This window comes from Hemibagrus wyckioides, linkage group LG11 (assembly GCF_019097595.1).
Source record: "Hemibagrus wyckioides isolate EC202008001 linkage group LG11, SWU_Hwy_1.0, whole genome shotgun sequence".
In the NCBI taxonomy this organism is placed as follows: Eukaryota; Metazoa; Chordata; class Actinopteri; order Siluriformes; family Bagridae; genus Hemibagrus; species Hemibagrus wyckioides.
Genome location: NC_080720.1, coordinates 7,811,938 through 7,834,619, shown reverse-complemented (window position 1 = coordinate 7,834,619; position 22,682 = coordinate 7,811,938). Strand labels below are relative to the sequence as shown.

The following is a 22,682-nucleotide window of genomic DNA, read 5'->3' as shown; positions in this document are numbered from 1 at the left end:
GTTAACTCGGGAACATGTTGTGCTTGTATGAAATCACACTCAACTGCTCGGAATGACGAGGTTTTTCCACACCGCTAATCACGTCAACTAATCAATCAACCTGACGCTTCAGCCCCCCCATCAGTGCCAGTATTTTGGGAGCATTAAGTGTAATTAGAGTAGTGTTCAGTAGGAAACAATGTGAATTAGTGAAGCGCAAACGTTACTCACACTACAGAGCAGGCGTAACAGCCCTTCTTGCTGCTCTCCCGGATGAGGAAGGCTCCGTCCGGTTTTCCCAGCAGAAGATCCTCAGCCTGTGTGCGGTTCAGGTCCCCAACAAACCAACTCTTCTCATCGTAGTGTGGCAGGTTCTCATCCTCTTCACTCACAAAGTAAGTGCTGGACCCAACAACAGACAGAACAGAGCAGTTACAGCTTCTAGCACTAAATATCTGACGCTCCCAGTGCAGGAAGTCCTGTTTCTATTTAGTGAGCAAGCTGCAGAACACACACCGGTGAAATGAATTCTCAGCCAGCTCTAATAGCGACTCAAGAGGAATGTAAAAATAAAAGGAAAAGGGGGGAAAAAACTCTTCTAATGAACTTACTCATCTGTGTTCTCGTTTTTGATGCCCAGCCAGTCATTTATTCGTTTCTGACGTACGCCTTTGTGATTCAGCCAGCTGTGAGGAAGAAAGACAAATTACTGATGAGGGAAAAACTCACTCTCTCTCTCTCTCTCTCTCGCGCAAACACACACACACACACAACACGCCCTGGTCTACATGAAATAAAAGCAGACACTTACACAAGATACTGATCTCGGATTTTTCTTAGCTGGATTAGGTCTGGCTTTAAGCTATTCATCTTTTTGTCCGTCTCCCTGTTGTCCAGAGCTTGTGTTTTCAGGTCCTGCTCCAGGCGGATTTTGCTTTCGTGGATCTCCCCAAGTCGTGATTTGAGTTTGGCGTAGTTCATCATTATCCTAGCAGAAAGGAAAAAAGTGTTATTAGTATGTCGCACTGGTCTATATGGGATTTCCAGTGACCTTTTGAAGGAATTAGGACCAAGGGAGACTGATTATTCCAAACGAGTGTTTACCTTTCGATCTCTTTGTCGTTGCCCTCTCTGCGGAAGCGCTCGATATATTCTTTGCTGTAGCGTTCCTGCGTGTGACATTGCTCTTCGAATATCTTGATGGTCTCGTTGAAGGCTTCTATTGCGGTGCGCTTCATCTGAATCTCCTGCGAGCGAAGGCAAAAGAAAAATCAATGCACTCAATACTGACACAAATTGGGTTCTCACCACTGAAACACTGCTTCAAATGGCACGTGACGTACTGCTCGGGCTAAACCCTGTCCCAAAGGAGTATGTATTGCATATTATATACACGATAAATATGGAAGTATGCCGGTGCTACCACAGTGATGTACCACTAGTCATATCCTGTTTTATTTTCAATACAAAAGAACAAAAACTGCAAATGTGGCTGCAATTACACTGTGTGGTATGTTCCTGAAGCTTACTGCATGACTATGAATATACACCCATTTTAAACCTAGCCACTTGTAGAAAGCAGGTCATGTAGTACTGTAAACTTTGTCAACAAGTGGAGCGTTTATGTTTAAACAAATAGGGCATGATCTCCTAAAATGAACCAGTCTGATGCTGCTGTAATCTTTGTTTTACAAACCTGTGAAGTTTTTGTGTACTCGTCATATAGTCTGTCGTACTCTTTGCTCTTTTCCTGATATTGATTGTGATATTCCTGGAGTTTCTTCCCCACAGCATCAATGTTGTCTTCTTTTACCAGCTGATCCTGAGAGAGATAGAGAAAGTTTGTAAAATGTGCTCAAGATTTTTTCTATTTTCTATTTGCTCAAGAAATAAAACAAACGTTTTTGTGGTAGTTTCTAAATTACAGTTGCCATGTGAGTGCCTTAAACACACACTGTGGTTGGGGTGGGGGTGGGGGATTGGGGGAGGAATAAATGCCTGGATGGCCTTTCGACATTGTGGATGTGTGCAATTATTTATGGCGTGCGCTGCAGTGGCAAATAAGCACAGTAATATTTCATGCTGTGAGCATCCTGCTGTTTTGGCACTTTCGAAAGCAACAAGTTGCTGTGTTCATTGACTAAACAGAGTCTTAGAAGAAGCACGAGGGGGTTGTGGGGTAGCCATCGGCATCGAGAGACAGACAGGCTGAAAGGAGGAACGAGTGAGAGAGGTGTGCAGTTGTTCTACCTGCTGGTAGCGGGAGATGGGGTACATGAGCTTGACGTCCAGTTTCGTGTTGTACTGAGCCAGAGACTCGTGTCTGTAGTGACTGATGAGCTCCACCACCGAGCTGAATGTAAGCGGGTCTGAGAAACCATATTTGCCGTCACGATGGTAGATCTTTATTAGCTTATTGTTGCCGCCTTTCCTAAAAGGACAAATCGACTCGCATTAGATGATGAATTCGAAGAGGACATCACAATCTACAGCTTAAATACTTAAAGCAGTTGCAACCTTAAAGTTAGCGTGTAGTCTCCCTGCATTTTAGTCGAGGCGTCCCGTACCAGGAAGGTCCCGTCTGGCATGTCTCGTAGTTTGTCGTTCACCTCTTCCCTAGAGAGCAAAAAGGAGTTCAGATACGGAGACAGAAGGAGGGAGGAAAAAATGAAGACAGTCAGATAAAAGGCACGTATGACATCCCTGCAAAACTTCAGACAAATGAACAGGTAAAAGCTTCTGCTCGGTGCTCTCATGCTGCGGTCTCCTCTCGGGAGAGTGTGTGTGTTCGTTCTGGATGAGGAGGAAGGCACTAGCCTGCGACGGTGTGGTCTGATACTTCCATCTGAAAGCGAACAAGACATCTCTAAATGGTTTACTTCTCCTAACACTCAAGACTTCAGCTTGTTAACTGCCATGTTCTCACACTTGTGTCAGTTTCTTACAGATTCACACAAGTGGCCTCGTTTCTATTTTTGTAAAACTTTTTGACCTTGACAGAGTAAAAGGCTTCCAAAGCAGCCCAAAGAGAAAAATCAAGGTCTTTTATTTTTTGTCTTATCCAGCCTGCATGAGTCTACACTCTCTCTCTCTCTCTCTCTCTCGTCCCCGTCTGGGCCCTCTGGTTGTCTCAGTCATGCTGTTGCTCAGCTGACCTCAGATCCAGTGCTCCCAGGAGAGGGTTATATTTATCCTGCTGTGGGCATCTGAGGTAAAGACTTGATCACTCAATGTTGCTCCTACCTCCTCAGCAGCAGCAGCAGCAGGGACCAAACTGTATACCTTTATCAACTTTTTTCCTTTTTCAACAGTCTGCAGTCGGGGGTTTGTGGCATATTTTTAGTCCGATGCAGATATTCTGCCCTATTTTGGAGTATAAGTGGACATTAGACGGGGCAAACTTTGGTTCATTTGAGGAATCAGAGCATGAACATAAGCTGGATGATTTTGTATTAGCGATGTACTTTTCACACCACTCCGAGTCCATTAATGAGAGGATTTTAATGTCCCCCAAAAATCCATAACAACACGAACTTTAAGTGTAAAAGGATTTGCTTGAGGCAAAATTATTCAGACACAAGCCATTAAGTCATAAGTTGCCAAATATATCCACAGCCTAATGTTACATGGTAGCATTAAGAGCTACACACACACAAGGAACAAATTCACTACTAAATGCCAGATCTGACTGGTTGCTTCTAATTTTACCTGCAAAATGAGTCACAGTCTGAAAATAGCCAGGATTTCAGGTCAAACTGAAAGAAGCTCGAGGCTTGCATGGGGTCCTTCACCTCCACGCGTGTTTAATGGGGATCTGCAGCGGTCTCGGATGTCTGCCTGATTCTTAACGCACCTCGGCTGCATTTCCATGCGCGCAACATCACACGGGGATAAAGTCTGTCAATAAGCAGCCCTCTAATCTGATAAAACCTGAGAATTTTATGGACTCGCCAAACCGTTTGACATTTTGGGAGATTTAGGCTTCCTCTATCCCCTACTCTATCTGAATAAAATGCACCTCTCTGTTTTTCCCCCTTCTCAGTTGGTGAATTAATCTAGAGCAGCTGCCAGGCAGTCGTGGCCCTATAAGAGCTATATAAGGAAGGGAGGAAGTTAAAAAGGAGTTTCGTCCAGTAGCCGTGAGATTTGTTCTATTAACAGAGAGCAGGCGTGTGCACGGTTAGAAGAGAAAGGTGTGAGCAGAGTGAAGAGGATGACGCAGCACTGTGCCGAGAGACTCGTCGTCGGCAGGGAGAGATGCTCGGCGGCACGGATCGGGAGGGGGAGCGATGAGAGAGGACGGAGACGGGCTGGGAACGTTTCTTCTTCACACAGAGGGGAAGCTTATGCCGTGGAAACCTGGTGAGCCTTTTATCTCATCCGCAGGGGATCTCATGGCTCCCATCACCTGACATGGCTGGGTGAATAATTGCACACTCTGCAGAAGAAATGTGTGTGTGAGGTACAGACACACATCTTACCTTGATATGTCTCCCCAGTACCATTCAGCTTCCTGCAACGAGCTGCTTGCAGCCTCCTTCACGCCGTTACTGTTCACAGGAGTCATGGGTTTGGCCGGCTTGGGAGGAAGAGCTGCGAGAGAGAAAGGAAGCTTTGAGATAAGAGCATAAAAAATCGTCCTTGAGCCGTTATAAAGCACCATATGCAGATATCAAAGCTAGAATCTCCTATCCAACGCGTCATGTGTCAAAACAGAAGTCTGAGACTAATTAAAAGAACAAGACAAAACACAAACAGCTGGCCCACGGTCACGTGGTGCTGCTGCGAGGATCTAAATTTGAGCCGTCACTGTGGACAGAGCAACAATTCTCCTTATTATTTAAAAAAAAAAAAAAAAAAAAGGATGGCTAGATTAACCAGACCCACAGACCAGAAAGCCATAACACCACCAAATAAAAACAGGGCAAGGCTATTTCTCGTTAAACACACACACACACACACACACAGCTAAAGCAGGGTTTCTGCAGGTATCAGCAAATTCAATTTACTGCTTTTTATAACCCTATAATGCAGCCTTTTAATGCCAAGGAGGCCCCATCTGTGCAAATCAGGAAAACTGATATAAGGAGCCTGCGCTCGAGAAACAGATGATGTCTTGGCAAAAACTTTGTTCGCTAACGAAGTCACAACTGAACCAAGTTTGTTTGACGGAGATAAAAATCACATGATCCTTGTTGATATCAAGCACAACATCTCTCTAACTTTGGTGATACTTCTTCAGTTTGTGTTCTTGCAGACAATTTTATTTTCTCATTAGTATTATACAGATACTGGAAATATATATGTAGGAAAATGAAGCTACTGTGGATATTTAATCTGCTAAAGCCATCATTAGAAAATAGTTGATCTAATGCTTTCTCATGACACACGAATACCTGAAGACACACACACCCGCACCTCGCTCATGTTGGCCGTCAAGTGTTCAATTTGTAGTAAATAAAGAGGTCTGACTGCTGTTGAATCAGAACGTGACTGGTATCATGCGTTGTCTGTTTTTGTCCAAACACATTTTAACAGCTGGAGCAACAGCTCACAGAAGACTGAAGCTGCTCGCGGCACTTTCCAGAGCGGAGGTCAAAGGTGCACAGCTCTTCATCACGGACCTAATCAGACCACAAAACTTAGCATGTGAAGCGCCTCCTCTCTCCATGGCTCATTCCTCTATACCCATTACCTCCGCTGGCGTTAAGCTTCTAAACCCCTCCAAGTCCGGAGTCATCAATTCAAAACGCAGCTAAACTGGGCAGCAACGGGTCGGTGGCTAACGACATGCAAAGCTGCTATACATCTCCTGATGGAGAGCAATTTCAGTGTAATTATCCTGAGCCAGAGGTGGTGTGTAGATCTGTGACTGAGGTTGCTTTAAAGATAAAAAGCTGCCGATGCTTGTGATGTGTGTGTGTGTGTGTGTGTTTTGTGAGCGAGACCAGGTTTAGGTGTGTGTGTAGTGGCTTTGGCAACCTGTACTAGGCCAGGTGCAGCTGGCAAGGAAGAGTTACCGACTTTGAGGGAGCAGAGGGGAAAAAATAAGACGGAGCTTTAACTCACAGAGGGTGCAGTGTTCGGCACAACCCTCACGCCAAGCCAAACTAAACTTCTCCTGACCCAGTCTGAAGCCTAACACGCAGCACCGCACCCACAACGTCCGTCCACCACGCGCCCGGAGCTGCTGCAGCGGCCTTTTAAGTGAAAATCAAAGACACACTCCAGCCCTTTTCACGAGGGGAAAACATCAAACGCTGCTGACTTGTGTGGAAAGCCGGAGCATACGGATCGGAGAGTGGACTGGCAAGTAAGAGTGGTTATTCGACATGCGCTGCGATTCCCACACAGAGAGCTGTGGAAAGCCTCCGTGAGGGTGCCACCATCCTCACGAAGGGGGTTGTTATGTATTAACACAGGATGGTTTTTGGAAGAAACGGTGAGGGCTCGTAAAAAGATATGGCCGTGTCCTGGATCGTTCTAGCAGTCTCTTCTGGCCCAGGAAGAGCTCTGTGGAATGTCAGCTGAGTATCCTGTACATGGCTAGTCGCTAAAATAAAACCAGACAGGAACGTGCAATGCTCGGTCAGATCAGAGGGTGAAATATTTCTGCTTGTGTAAAGCGAGCAGAAAGAATCCTTCAGAAAGCTGTATAAATGTACCACCAACATAAACAAGAACAACAAAACGGAGCTTGTCTCCAATTCCCTTTATGTGTTTCTAGCTAAGAGACTTCATTCTTCAAGCTGCAGGTTTTAAAATCAGCTTCAGCAGGAGTGGAAGGAGGAAGAAGGGAGTATGAATGGTGTTCTTTGAGGGCATGATTAATTAAAAGCAGTGCTGCAGTTTTGGGAAGTGTGGAGTGAGTTAGAGCCGACACACACACACATACACACATACACAGAGGGAGGGACTTACAACCACTTTAACCTGGTGGGGTGAGGAGCACAAACCAGTCACTGAGACCCTGGCTTAACAGACACGTCATGTCCAACCTGACCTTCTACAGGTGCACATCCTCTCTCTCTCTCTCTATCACTATCTCACTCTCTCTCACACACAAACACACACTTTTCAGTCTGACAGAGCGAGGAGCAAGGCCGAGAGCCAGGGGAGGAAAAGACACATTTGGCCTTTAGAGAGAGAGAGAGAGAGAGAGAGAGAGAGAGAGAGAGAGAGAGAGAGAGATGTAGAGTGCGGTGAAGATAAGGGAAAAGTGAGAATGTGGCCTCTCTGTGCACTTGCTGTCAGAAGCTGTGAAGTAGCAGAAATCAGCTGGACTCGAGACAAGTTACAGATTCTCAAAGCAGCTTTTGTGCATCATGAATGATTTATGTTCCTTTTTTATTATCAGATCAGATGTGCAGGGTTTTTTTTTTTATTTAATTAAAAAACACTAATAAATAATTCAGTAAAGGTCTACAAAAGGTTACCTGTGTGTGTGTAACACCCATGCAGATCAGTGAGAGGGATGAGGGATTTCATTTAGCCACAAAGGCCCATTGAGGGCTACAGTAGCAGGGCGGCATGCTGCCATGAGGAAGGGAAATGCCTTTGTGGGTTTTACACACACACACACACACACACACACACACACACACACAAAGAGGCCAAAAGGCAGGTGCACCAGCGGAGCTGAAACCTCACATTCCTGCCTACAGTTTACCGTGGTCAGCTCTTTCTGCAATTGCAGGACCAGCTCTACCCCCCTCTCACATTCAGATTATTTGACACTGAGTAGAAAAGAAAAGGGGTTGGATGGAAAACACACAAACACTTTTGCTGCACACTTTTCTGCTACTACGACTGACAATAAGACGCGCGACACAATAGTCGACCCACTCGACGAAGCTTCCTCGTGTTGCTATTGTCTTGATTGTCTATTAAACACTGATGTAAAACAAATGGATATATATATATATATATATATATATATATATATATATATATATATATATATATATATATATATATATATATATATATATATATATATATATCATAGCTAAACCAACTTAAAGCTCTGGATCAGTCTGAAGGAAAAAGAAACAAAGCGGATTCTCCGTCTTTCTCTCCAAATTTTTTTTTTCACTTTCAAACCAGTAAATTTTAAAGTCACGAATGAGGACAGGCTGAGTCAGATGGGACGGGCGAACACAATAAGAGAAAGCGGAATAATGAAAAGTGAGCGACAATCCATTCCAGGAGCGCAGCTCCGAACAAAGGAGGCTCCACATTGAAGGGGTGAACTCTGCTCCCTCTTATTAGCTGCGACTCGCATCGCTGATGGGATGCTCAACACCCAACATGATGACATGCTACCAGAGTGCCTCTCTCTTTATAATTAAAAAGATGAAAAGAAAACATAAAAAGTAAAAATTCTTAGTGCGGAGAAACTTCCAGCTCCACAGGATGCAAAGTAAACACTGACACACACACACACATGCAGTTTGAGCCACATTAGCATGAGAAAGGAGAAAGGCTGTTTGACAGCGAGTAACGGCAGTCAGATGAAGACTGCTACATCCCGGTCCGAGTTGGAAATTCGTGAAACAGTCGGACAAAAAAATATGGAGCACCGTATGAGCCAAACAGAGCGTGCACGTTACAATCACATGCTTCGTTTAACAGCCAGCCGTGTTTATCCTACGCTCCCGCAATGGACGACTGATAGAATTTTATTCAATCTTTCAGTAACACGTTTATTTATCCAGGGAATCAAAATACAGAAATTTTTAAAGAGGATCACGACAATGTCATTGTCAACTCTGCACATCCAGCTAGCATCAAGCTTTCCGACTGAACACACAAAAGGACACTCTAATTACCGCGGAGCGTCCTTTGTCTCCTGGTGGGACGATTACAAAGAAGACTGAGAAGACGCGACAGGCGTGAAATCGGAAGAAAAGCAGAAAGATGACAGCACGCTTACCTTCCTCCACTGCTTCCTCTTTCAGCTGCATGCGTACGGAGTGTGCTCAGCTGCCTTGGACACGAGTCCTCTCTTTCTCTCGCTCTCACTCACTCTCACTCCCTCTCGCCCTCCCACTCTCCCTCTCTCTCTCTCCACCCTCCGCCTGCGTTGTGGCTCTCAGACTGAAGCCAGAGGGAAAATCCCTGCTCCTAAATTCAGACACTGCTGCCTTAACAAACCCTCTGAATGGAGACGTCGGCTGCAGCCAATGGGAACGCGGTTTGGGGGGTGGGGGGTTTGGGTATGACCATATGAGAGAGAGAGAGAGAGAGAGAGAGAGAGAGCGAGAGAGAGAGAGAGAGAGAGAGAGAGAAGGGAGAAAGCTCAGGGGAACTGAGAGGGAGAAGGAGGGGAGAGACGCTCCTCCCAGAAAAGAACGAGACACAAATGTAGACACACACACACACACACGGAGCAACTTTGCGCCCCTTGTCTCAAACGGCCTACATGGAAAGTCCAGGAAGGGGTAAAGAAAACGATGTAATGTCACCTTTAAACAACTGTCACTTCTTTGCGCCTCCAAAAATGTTCTTTTGCGTCAGCATGTGGTGAGAAAGAGTCACAAAGTTCCTGTCTGAAATGCTGCCCTATTCATTACTATGGGCATGATGCTTATTCTTTACCCCACAGTCTACAGTACAGCGGTGCATTGTGGGATTTAAAAAAAAAAAAAAACCACACAATTTATACAAAATAGTGCGATTCTGCAAATTTCAAGCTGCGAGATGACACGGCGCAAGAGATGGAGAGATGGAGTGATGAAGAGACGCCGAGAAAAATGAGAACGGCTGACCAGAGCTCATGCGAAATTGAAAATATCTCTAAAAAAAATAATTCTTAGTCAGGCTCGATGGCAGAGGAAATAAGTGTTGATAAGATTTTCCATTCAGTGAGACACTTCAATTTGCTCAAGCTCCCTACTCTGTGTCCTGGGAGGAAAATGAAACACCACCCACACTCTCTCACACATTTAGCGCTGAGAGTCGCCGCTGTCTTCGAACCCGAGTGCAGGTTCCCTCGGGGGTGGTGTACCACCTGTGCTCATTGTGCAGTGCAACGGAACAAAGCGTCCGCCGTCTTTGCTCTGAGTGACACACGTACACACACACACACACACACACACACACACGGTCCCCAACGCTCGTGCTGACCTCCTGAGCCTTTTACATTTCAGTTAAATATTCTAATGAACATCTGCACCAGGAGCCTCTCTCTCTCTCTCTCTGCACCCCTTCCTCTTCACGCTCCCCTGGGCCACGGGGTTCTTGGCCCTCAGATCCCACAACTAGCATCAAGACAGCTGGTCAGAGGATGACAAAGTGGCTATGTACCCTGAAATGATATTCAGCAGGCTTTGTGTGGCGGAGGAGAAAAGGTGAAAGGTGTGTGTGTGTGTGTCTGTGTGAGAGAGAGAGAGAGAGAGAGAGAGATAAAGGTGTTCATAAACCTCTCTCGCTCACCATAAACCAGCACGTCTTGGCATTAGAGCAGGAGATAAGATGAATGTGTGGACTGATCGTGCTCACTCGTGCTCATTCATTCCAGCGGCAGCACAATCGAACCGCTATTCAGTCCATAACTCTACCTGCCACATCGCTGAAGCCTGATTCAACCTAGCAAAGCTCTATCAGGGGGAAAAAATAAACACGGAAATAAGCGGCTGCAAAGAAAGTTTGTCTCTCAAAGGGAATTCATGTACTGGCATATTAAACCCAAAATATCCTGACAATTGCTGAAAAAAATAAATAAATAAAAAAAAAGATAACGTGATCTTGATTCCTGGGGTAATGTCACAGTAGAGGTGCACAGCGTGTCGTAATCATATCATATCCCATTAGAAATGAAAACATATTTAAGAAACCAGGGCCAAAAATGAACTGGATCATGAAAAGATCCAAAGAAAACCAAGTTTCTGTGTTCAAAAGGCAATCGTTACTGCGATAATGATGAACAAACGATATATTGTTCAGCCCTATTTCACACAGCTTCTGCTCTGTTTGGGCAAATCATAAACCGAATCCTATGACCGTTGTGAATAAAATTACAGCTCCCGCTTGATCGAGTCAAACACTGACTCTTTTCACGCATTCTGCCTGCAAAGAGTCATCTGAGCCTTTATTACAGGAATCATCCCATCAAGAATTAACGGTCCGGATTAACGAGCCATTGTCAGCCGTGCCTCTGGCTCTGGCTCCTGAATGGGGTCCGGGCTCGAGTCTATGACATCACTGTGAGAGCGGCTGTAAAACGCTGTCGAAGTCAAGTTTAATATATAACACAGGCCTGGGACCTGCATATGAAAAAGAGAGGGCACTGAACTGAAACCGGGGCTTTGCTTTGCTAACACTCGAGGAAGAACGTTTAGGAATGTTTCCAGACACGGATATCGGGAAGAGAGGCGCAGGAGCCACTAGTAAGAGCAAAGAAACACAAGCTGAAAACAAAGAAGCAAAAATAATGAAAAGCACTCGAGGTGAGGAAAGGCAAGCCTGATGAGTCACGAGTCACAAAGAAATTCATCTTAAAGGATATGATTTATGTTATGCATGCTCATGGTCATGACAGTAATCAGTTTCTCTGTAATTATTATTTAATGATCACTTTATAGTTATTATTAAAGAATCGCTTTGTCAATAGTTACATGAATTGCAGGACAGTTATTATGGCTATTTTTTCCTGTAATGATTATTTAAATCACATTGTAATTGCTATTATATGAATGAATTTGTCTGTAATTATACGAAGCACTTTTTAGTTACTGTATGAACCTGTCTGTGTGTTGTAATCACTTTGTTATTAGTTATTTTATGAACCACACTGTAGTTATTAAACAGGAATCATTTTGTCTGTAGCTATCAATCGACTCACTGTTATATGAATCGGTGTAGTTATTATTATGACTATTTTTGTCTGTAATTTTTATATTCGACTCGCTTCGTAATGATATAACTATAAAGTGATTCATATCATTGATATATATATTGATATATCAAGCATATAATATTTATTATATATAGAGAGAGAGAGAGAGATATTTTGTCTGTAATTATTGTAGTATGGATCACTTGGAAAATCTGTTATTCCATGAATCAATCTGTCTGTAGTTTTTATTGAGTCACTTGGTCTGTACTGAACTGTACAAGTGTGACTAGAACTGAAGCAGGGTTTTTATTCTAGATGAATCCACAGCCTTGAGTGCCTTAAGTGCTGAAAAGCTGCCGATGTGGTAGCTTAGTGGTTAAGGTGTTGGAAGGTTGTGAGTTCGAACCCCAGGTCCAGCAAGCCGGTCCACTGCCGGGCCCCTGAGCAAGGCCCTTAATTGCTCGGGTGTATAAAATGAGATAAGTCGCTCTGGATAAGGGTGTCTGACAAATGCCAGAAATGTAAATGTATTGAATGAAACGGAGATTTGTGTGTGTGTGTGTAAAAATGATGTTACACTTTTGTAACACAAAATGTCCAAAGACCAGAGGCAGCTCTCACACCTGACTCAACTCATTTAGTCTATCTGAATGTAGACACTAGAACAAATACTGGGCTTTGTGTAATTGCTGTTACTATTGCATTAATCACTTTGTTTGGTTAATCTCTAAACACTTTACAGCTCAACCGTGTCAACACACTCACTCCTGGCTGATGACCCCACAAAGATGGAAATGTCTTTTCAGGATTATTTGATCAGGAGAAATAAGAGACGATAGCTTTTATTATTATTATTCTATCTAGATAAGATCTTCCCAAAGCTGATCCACACAAACCTGCTGGTGTCATTTCAAGGATTTTATGCAAATGGAGGTGGCTGGAGGACACTCACCAGCCTCAACTACACCTATTGTAGAGGTCTCTTTGAATTTCAATATGCAAAGACAAGGACACGTCTACTTCAAATATTCAAAAGGTGAACAGCAGTCCATTATTCAGCACTGTCCGTCCATTCACACACACACACACACACACACACACATGCACGCGCGCGCAGTGATGTCATTGGGTTACAATGATGCTAAATGAGATTTTTGGGGTTTTTTTTAATGTGCAACAAATCTTTCAGTGCTCAAAAGGTGGCATTAAAACGAGGGGAGCTGCATGGAAAGAAGTGCATTGTGAGGAGGATGTGTGTGTGTGTGTGTGATGACCTGGTTAGAGATGGCGTACAAAAGGAAGAAGAAGAAGAAGAAGAAGAAGAAAAAAAGTTGAATGAGGGGAAAAGAAGAAAAGGCAAGAAAGCTGCGCGCGCGCTACTTTATCGGTCAGAGCCAGGGGTTGGTTTTTTTGTCCCCCCCCCCTTCATCCCAAAAGCTGCACTGTCTCGAGACTGTTGCATTACATTATGTATAAAGTCTTTATTTGAAATGTCAGTGTGTTATGTAATCTCTGAGCAGGGTCGTGTCAGGGAGCTTACCTGGAGGTTGGTCCATCTCAATGTAAAAGATCAATTCTGTGGAATAGGGCATCATCAAATCATCCCTCGGCTCGGCATCGTCTTTCTCTGTATTCCACACTGTGTTGTACATTGTCTCACTCCAGTGCTGAACGACACTTATCCGTCGTCAAACCATTAAAATGAAGTAAAAAAAAAAAAACGACGCGACACGAACAGACGGAGTGCTAGCCTTTTGATTTGATCTTATATCTCCAAGCTAACGTTATTAGCTACCCTTAGACTTGACTTCAGGCACGAGCTCAATTTTTTTTTTTGTTCTCTTCCTCCAAATCTGAATGCCCGCTTCAGACAATCTTGCTTTCCTTTTTTTTCCTCTCTCTCTCAGCGATATAACGTTACTTCCTTAAATTTCACCATGTTACAAAACAGAAAAGAAAGTAGATGCCAGCTCTACAATCCACTGAACCCCCAGCAGCTCTAAACGGTTAATTCTTTCATTTCAAGTGCTCTCACAGCAAACCTTTCACTTCATGTGGGACCAACCATTCGTTAGAGACAGAACAGGGGTTGACACGATGTAAGAAAGTCATGAAGGACGACGGCACTACGGCGCGCTAAAGTTCTAAACAATGTTACACGTTACGTGTATACATTTGCTGACATCGGGATTTGGAATAAATCCAGTCTCTTTGTTTTTGGTTGAGATTTTTATTTTGGCTGCACGTCAATTACGAGTGACATCATATTTTAACACCCCTCTCCCCTAGACTTGATGGTGTCGCCCCGGCCCAAGCGACGTACCATGCTCAAGCGCTGCTCATTGCGCAGACTCCAAAACTCGGCGGCCAATCAGAAGCGCCGTTTCTCCCGGTTCTGTTGCCAAAGTAGGAATTTGCATACATTTTTTTGGAGAGCCGCGTGTTTCTCATGAGCCAATGAACGTGCGAGAAAAGCTAAACTTATACTCTGATTGGTCCAACCGTTACTAAGAGGAACATAGGGGAAAGGGGGAACATGGGGACTGAGTAAAAATGTAATTGAGGACTTTGAGGACTCTTTGCGCCAGTTCAACATGGGATGAGGAGTAATAGATAGCAAGATATATTTTGGTTAAATTGTGCATTTCTGTGTCAATAGACAATAATACAGCTAGCTCTAAATGAGCAATGACAGGGTGCTTTAATGCAGTACAGTTCAGGTTTATCCAGTCAAATCCCTCCAACTTTATCCACTATACCTCAACTGTTTCTTTTTTTTTTTTGGCCACAATTTTTGGCATTAAACAAAATAAATGCATTTAAAACAAAACAAAAGCACAAAGCGAGCGGTGTGTTACGGCACAGTTCGCACAATAGCTACTCCCAAAACCGTCCAGTCAGATAGTGGAATAAAATGGTCACATTTACATCGGAAATTTGATTACGACAAGATGGCTTTCCATCCTTTTTTTATATGAAATGTTTCCTATGTAATGCATTTGACCCCGCATGTCTGTACCGCTTATCTGATCTATATTCGGGTCACAGGGAGCCTGTGGCTATCTCAGGCATCAAGGCAGGATACAACCTGGACAGAGTGCCAACCCATCGCAGGGCACACACTCTCTCATTCACTACGGGCAATTTAGAGACTACAGTCAGCCTAGAAGCATGTCTTTGGACTGTGGGAGGAAACCAGAGCACCCGGAAGAAACACACCAAACACAGGGAGAACATGCAAACTCCACACACACAGTGAGCGGGAGCGAGACTCAAACCCAGGACCCTGGAGATGTGAGGCAAACGTCCTAACCACTAAGCCCACACCAGTGAGAAATACTTCAATTAAAATCACAATGGATGAAAAGTCATCAGTGATATTTAATAATGTCTGACAAACAGTCTCATTAACAGCTGATTTTTGACAGCAAGTGCTAAGAGCGGACATTGATCTGTCTCATCCTCTCTTTTTTAAATTCTCATCCGTCAAATCTGTGAATCTTCATGGCTAAGGATGTCCATCTTCCCTGTCCTGCAGAGACCTCAACATAACATTAAGAGCATCTATTTAATTCAACACTCAGAGGACCAGCCAGATGGCTTCTGCCTGCCACAGGCATTTCTTATCAAGTGTGTCAAACTTGCTTAATTGTCACTAACTACGCCACGGTCCTGTGTTGACAGATGGATCTGAAACCATGACCAAGCAGTGACTCCCGGTGGAAACTTATTCTACCTAAAATATATTCACGATCTGCGTTTAAAGGTAACCTGGACTGGCTTAAGAGCAATCGATTTGAGTCTCAATAAAATAATACTAGGATCGTAACTATATAAAACATTACGTAAGAATATTCCTTACTAATGAGTGTGGGGAGAGCTTTCTGTTTAAATGATGTGTCTCTTGAGGTTCATCCATAAAGTAATTCCCTCAACACAAGTGTTGAGTGAGGTGGCTATAGAAACCAGTCACAGATGCATATGACAGTAGACTACGCAAGATTTAAATAGAATAAAATTAAACAGATAATAAAATACTCAAATACGGTTTCATAAAAAGGCAAATTAAATGGTTTTGTAATGTAAAAAAAAAAAGAAGAAGTAAGAATAACCTGGTTGTATAAGTGTGCACACCCTTAAACTAATACTACGTTGCAGCACATTTTGATTCTATTACACCACATTACACTTATTACTCTTGGGTAAGAGACTATCAGCATGGCTGCCAGCATTTGACTTGGCAATATTTTCCCACTCTTTCTTAACACAACATTCTAGATTCAGATTGTGAGGGTATTTCCTGTGAGCCGCAGGTCACTCCACAGATTTTTTAGTTGGATTCAGGTCTGGACTCTGGCTCTGTCATTCATACATGTTGATCATCTGTTGATCAAGTAATTCCTTTGTTGATCTGGAGGTACAGTATGCTTCGGGTTGTTGTTGTACTGAAAGGTGAAACTGCTTTCAGTCTTCTGCTAACTTGCAGACACCTGAAGGTTTTGCACTAAAATCAACTGGTATTTGTAGCCATTCATGTTTCCTTCCACATTGATAAAAGCCCCAGTTCTGGCTGAAGAAAAGCATGACGCTGCACTGTGGCTATGGTTTTCTTTTGGTAATGTGTGTGTGTTTTTGTTTAGCTAGACATACCTTTTGGAATTATAGCTTTTGGAATTGGTCTGATCTGACCATAACACAGTTTGCCACATGGTTTGGGTGATTTAGTTGAGCTTGTAAATACATATTATTTTTTTGGGTGAGAAATGGCTTCCGTCTATTCTATTCTACCTCATAGCCCAGATACGTGTAGAATATGAGAGACTGTTGTCACATGCGGAGAGTAATCATTGCTTGTCAGATATTCCCGCAGCTCCATTAATGTCGCTGTAGGTCTCTTGGCAGCCTCCCTTGTAAATTTTTGTCTAGTACCTTTACATCCTGTTCTTTGGTCACGCTACTGTTGCTGTTTGCTCTAGTTGTTGATGATGGCCTTTGCAGTGATCCGTGGTACTAAAATCTAATGTTTTGGAAATTCTTTATTCCCCTCTCCTGATTGATTCTGTTGCAGACCATGGATTCAGCAGTCTGATGAATCCAAAAAGATATGAAGTAAATACTACAAAAGCAGCTGATCTGTATTTGGGGTGAATTGAAATATAATAATAATTGCATTGATGGCAGCTGTGTGATAATTACTTTTGTACATGAATGTGATTGGTTCATTCTGAACACAGCCACGCCCCCATTTATTAAGGGTCTGCAAACATACGCAAGCGGGTTATTGTAAAATTGTATTTTTCCGAAATGTTTCTGATTGATTTTTTACTGAATCGTCATGTAGTACTGTGTATATTTTACATTGAGGGTAGAAAAAGTTCTGATATCATTTATCTTGGTTTAATTTTTGGCTTTATCTTGGTTTTCATTTTTGGTTTCATCACAAAAAAACTTCCATTTTAATTGCATATAAGCTATTAATAACATAATGCACGTTATTCAAACTTAAAATGTTAACATGTGATTAGTTAGCCAGTGATTAGTCAGCACCTGGTTAGTTAGCAGCTAAATATCAAATTTCAACAGCACGAGATTTTCTGCCACATCAACGTCCACAATGCATCCTGCCGCAACGAAGCCCCAAAATGTTTCAAATAATCTTCTGTTTTTGCAGCATTGCATGACGTTTTGCATGGTGTTTAGATCAGAACATTCTGTCACATGAATAATGAGCTTAAAGACAATCACATGATAAATGCATCGAAACTTCAACACAGACTAATGCTAATGCAAACACAGCATTTGCTCTCTCTGTCTGCTTTATTGTTATACCAGTTGTTTGCACGCCTCAGCTTGACAAGAGATGTTGCATGGACTTGTTTCGAACAGGTTGTAGTTTTATTTACAAAGCCAATCGCTTGCCTCATTTTTTATCATGTCATCAGAGTTCGTTGCAGTGCTCTGTAAGGGGTTGTGCTCAGATCTGTTTGCATGTTAAATTTTCTGAGGTGGAATTTTCTCATTCCCCTCTGCCTCTGTGCATGTAGATTGTTGACTTTGAGCGAAAGGGCAGGCGTGACTAACAGAGAGATTCTAATCAGCCTGACCACACTGTGTATGTGTGTGTGTGTGTAAAATAAAGCCTTACGTGATGAAAAGATCTGATTATAGAGATTATACAGTAGCCTCAAGCACTGTCATAGTTTTTTTTTTTCTGACCTTAGCAGCTCAAGTGTACAGTTTTAGTATGGATGTGAACAGACTGTTCTATGGCCCAAGTCAAGTATTAAAGATACACACCACACTGGCTGTTGTGTAAGCACTGCTCTTTCTGATGCATAATTCATAAAGTTTCTGAAATCTAAAAGAAGGCAATGCCATCGCTCTCTAGCTGAAACGGCTAAGGGAAATTGGTCCCATGCTGTTATAAATTACATGGTGAGAGAGATCGCCTTTTCACTTTTTTGCTGAGCTCATCAGATCCAGGCTGCTCCCTTCGTCACTGTCTCTCTCTCTCTCTCTCTCTCTCACTCTATCTCTGTCTTTCTTTGTTTGGTAACAGCATAAGAAACTGCCAGTCTAATCTGTACACCATCTTCCTCCAAGTTCCTAGTAGCAAAGGACATCTAAAGAGATAGACAAGTCTTAAAGCTCTATCCTCCATATGGTAATACGTGAGAACAGAACAGCCTGCCCCAGTAACCCAAGCTTAGGCTTCATTTCACTTCGGTATTTTGCTGCCGTTGCAAATTTTCATTCCGTTTAAGAGCCATGTAAAACGTGCCTTGTAAGAACGTATAGATTACACCCATCATACCTTGCCAGATTATTCCCAGAATACGCTATAGTTTGCATTTGACTCAGACTATCCCATTAGAGGTGAGACACTAAATAATGGGTTTACATGACAAGCCTGGAACCCATCTGCCTGAAAGCGCATTACAGACCAAGCAGGCATTACAAATTCAAAAAGAAGAAGAAGAAAAAAGTTCTTTATTATCAGATACACTTTTGAACGTGACTTGCTATCAGCCAGTATTTTTCCACTGAGTTACTCTAATGGGCTCTTATGGCTGCACTCCCCAGGAAGAGTCATGTGTCTCGGATAATGTACACTCCGATTCGAGTTAAACGATTAAGCGCACTGTCTGGAAGTTTCACTTCGCTTTTCTCCCCCGCGCACATTTCCGTACATTCGTCTGGACGCAAGCGTTCCCCGAGAATGAAAATATGTGTGGAAAACGGCATGACTAGGCAGAGCACACACATGGCCTTAAAACTGACACCGACGTGTTAATGACTCTGCCAAAGTGAGAGATGGAGATATGACCCTCCCCTCCCTCCATCCCTCGCTCCCTTTGAGAGCTTATCAGGCTCTCCTCCCATCCTCCAAAGCGAGTGATGTCATCCTGCAATGTGAGCGTCCCTGCTGGACTGATGCAATACTCCGGTGACACAGTGTAATAAGCTGGTGGCACCCACCTACCCACCTCTCTCTCTCTCTCTCTCTTTCTCTCTCTATCATTTTTGTACACTCTAATGTTATGTTTTAGATGCTGTTTTTTTTCATCCTACTTTTTTTGGTCTCTCTCCTCATCACTTTCTCCTTCCTTCTCTCTCCCCCTCTCCTTCTCTGTGGTTGTCATGGTACCGGCCACCATGGCTCAGCATTCTGCAGATAAAGGCCAGACTCTAACTCTTTAACCCCTTCCTGCCTGCAGGCTGAATGACTCAGACAGATATGATATCAACCCGCTGGATCCACACATCCTTCTCACATTTACAGCCTGCAGTGCTGATTAAGCAGCTATTGATGCTACAAGTGCCATATCAGCTATAAGATATTATAAAAGCCTGTGAAACAAACAGTAACATCACAGTCTTGATATGTGGATTAAAATGATATCAACCCCAGGTGCAAAACCGGGCACAGGAAAACTGCAACTCTCAACCGATGTCACATCAGTGATTGAAAAGCCTGTTTTATGATCATGATTGATGGTTATTAGCTGGTTAGGGGCTAATAATTTTTTAGCATAAAATGAAACAGAAAAACAAGAGCAGACCCAGATATGGAAAGGGAGACAACTGGAACAGTGACACTGACGACAGTACATGCAATTGCATCATCTTTAACACATATAAATAGTGCAAGATTCGCAAGACTTCTAGGTGTCAATAAAGTGTCTAGTATGTTTCATCAAAAAATATGTGGCCAAGGACTGACAACTTTAACGTTCATTCTTTCTTTCATCTTCAGTGACTTAAGTGCGTTATCCTGGTCATGGTGGACGTGGATCTGGAACATTCTCGCAGAACAATGGGGCAAGGTTAGGAACTCAGCCTGGATGGAACCCCAGTCCATCTCAAGGACCAGGCACTGTTTAAAAATGGGATGCCATGATTGTTTTCAAGCCAGTATCTATTTTTAATTGTGTTGGAATCCCCAGAATCTGGTGCTCCAAAGTGTGGGAGCCAGTAAGATGTTCAAATGTCCAAAAAAGTTCCACTCCAATGAAAAGTCCACTCTTTCTTGAACATATGACAACACAAACATTTCCTCCATGAAAAACCTCCATGAAGTCATTCAGAAATTTAAATTGTTTGTTCCATGTTGTGTGATTTGCTGTAATTAACCAATTAGCAATAAGAAGTGCTTCTGACCCCGTCCATGTGATCCATTCATTTCTGTACCAACTTTGAGCAGGTGTGAGAAACCACACAATCTGAGATTTTTATCAAGAAAAATAAGGAGGGAAAGAAGGAAGGAAGGACGGACAGATGGACGGACTGAAGGCAGGAAGAAAGGAAGGAAGGATGGACAGATGGATGGACTGAAGGCAGGAAGAAAGGAAGGAAGGATGGACAGATGGATGGACGGATGGAAGGAAGAAAGAAAGGAAGGGAGGAAGGAAGGAAGGAAGGAAGGAAGGAAGGAAGGAAGGAAGGAAGGACGGAAGGAAGGACAGATGGACGGACAGAAGGAAGGAAGGAAGGAAGGAAGGAAGGAAGGATGGACAGATGGATGGACGGATGGAAGGAAGAAAGGAAGGGAGGGAGAAAGGAAGGAAGGAAGATCAAATGAACAAACAAACAAATAAAAGAACGAATGAACACTATGTTCAATTTTGTTCAATCATGGAAATTCTCACCAGTCTAAAATAAACCTTAATCTGCATGCTCTGGTTCCAAGGATTGTGGACAATTTGTCTCATCTACATGAGCAGCATTCATGTCCCTGTCTGGATTAAATTCAAACGCTTAGCAACCTCTACTGTGGGAGTTGAGGTTATTCAGAATTAGCTACAGTGCACGTGTGAGTGAGGTTAGTTATCTGTCAGGGGATGATCTGGGCATCAGGTGCCAGGTATAATTGTAACCAAGTGCAAGAGAGGGGGGCTTTATTGGATAGTTTGTTCACCTCAGCATGAAACCTCAGTGGAAATCATACAATCATCAAACAAAATTATTTACGCACCACAGAGCTCCTTGAGTACAGGGACTATGTGAATAGGCCTACTTCAGATGAAAGGCCCCTAGGCATAGTTTAATGCTTGGATGGTTAGAGGTGACATATTAACACCTAAAACGCTTGACTTGTACTGTACTACATCAAAGCTAAGATGAACATCCATGATAACATGTAGTGATATCAATTTAAAGGTCACTTATGACCAGTTTGCACATATGACCAGTTTACACAGTTTGATGTTCCTCTTAGTGCCCTTTAATGCAGCACTAGGATAGACTGGAGATTGGTAATGTAACCTGAACATCCTTCCCATTTGCTCTGACTGAACTGAACTGTACAAAGACTTAAAGAGCTGTGTAGTCACATCCAACATCTCCTGACCCAGTCTGCAACCTCCAGCCTACAAGTGCCAAGCAGTGAGAACAAAAACAGCCTGGTGCTTTATAATGTAGGGACATCAGGAGGTAGCTGCTGTTTATCCTGGAGAACTCTGAGGTCTTCAGTACAGCAGGATGTCATATGCAGAGGATGAAAAGTCATCCGTTGGTCAAAGACCGCCATCAAACACGTTCTTAAAATATGTTGTTTCATTTTTTTAAATTGCTAGGTTGGCTCAAACCTGAGCTCAGGTTACTGTCTCTGGAGGGATCTGGGAGTTTCCTCTGGGTTCTCCAGTTTCCTTCTACTTCCCACATGCTAATAGGTGTACTTGCTTGTCTGAATGACTTTTAGGGGTGAATGAGGTTGTGAGGTGCCGTGTGATAGACTGGTATGTTATCCAGGGTGTATTCCTGCCTCACACCGAGTGTTCTCAGGATATGCTCTGGATTCTAGTAAGGTCCTGACCAGGGTAAAGAGCCAAGCTCCCTTAAAAAGCCAAAGGAGTAAGAGTCCAATGATATATATTCCACATAATTACATTTATTCCATTTTACATTGCTGTCCCATTTTATGGCTCACTATTAGCATGCAAGTAACAATTACTAAAGGTAATAAAACATTTTGAAAGCCACCGAAATGCAGAATCGATCCTAATAAATAACAATTCCATCGAATAACAGTTACATTTATGGTTTTGCAGCTTTACAGTTTGCTTCTTCAAAACCTTTCAAAAAGTTATAAACAGCTGACCTGAATGGTGTACAATACAAAGCTGACTCACAGCTGGGAGTCGTCTCCTCGCTTTAATTTTAAAATAGGCTTTCAGACTGACATGGTGATCCACTTTCCCATGCCAGTAGATGAACTGGCTCAGAGCACACGTTCAGATGATGCATGCAGCAGTGGATGGAAAAATTCACCATACGCCAGCTGGCTCAGGAAATGGTAGTGTCATGACTTGCCAGTGAACCTCTAAAATAACACCATTAGTTTAAAATATAATGTACACTTTAG

At 43.0% G+C, this 22,682-nt stretch overlaps 1 protein-coding gene across 4 annotated transcripts in view; it reads right to left on the bottom strand.

Moving 5' to 3' along the window:
• Positions 1-22,682, bottom strand: part of pik3r3b (phosphoinositide-3-kinase, regulatory subunit 3b (gamma)) — a 202,440-nt gene that overhangs the window by 6,285 nt on the left and 173,473 nt on the right. For 2 of the 4 annotated variants that reach the window (XM_058402505.1, XM_058402506.1), the window contains 8 exons: positions 4,461-4,572; positions 2,497-2,595; positions 2,230-2,410; positions 1,676-1,801; positions 1,084-1,226; positions 791-967; positions 591-665; positions 211-381 (listed from right to left, as the gene is read on the bottom strand). In XM_058402505.1, coding sequence (XP_058258488.1) covers positions 211-381; positions 591-665; positions 791-967; positions 1,084-1,226; positions 1,676-1,801; positions 2,230-2,410; positions 2,497-2,595; positions 4,461-4,572 — 1,084 coding nt within the window. Of the gene's footprint in view, positions 1-210; positions 382-590; positions 666-790; positions 968-1,083; positions 1,227-1,675; positions 1,802-2,229; positions 2,411-2,496; positions 2,596-4,460; positions 4,573-8,914; positions 9,073-13,358; positions 13,852-22,682 lie in introns of those variants that run through there. The other 2 variants (XM_058402507.1, XM_058402508.1) reach the window with 2 other exon arrangements.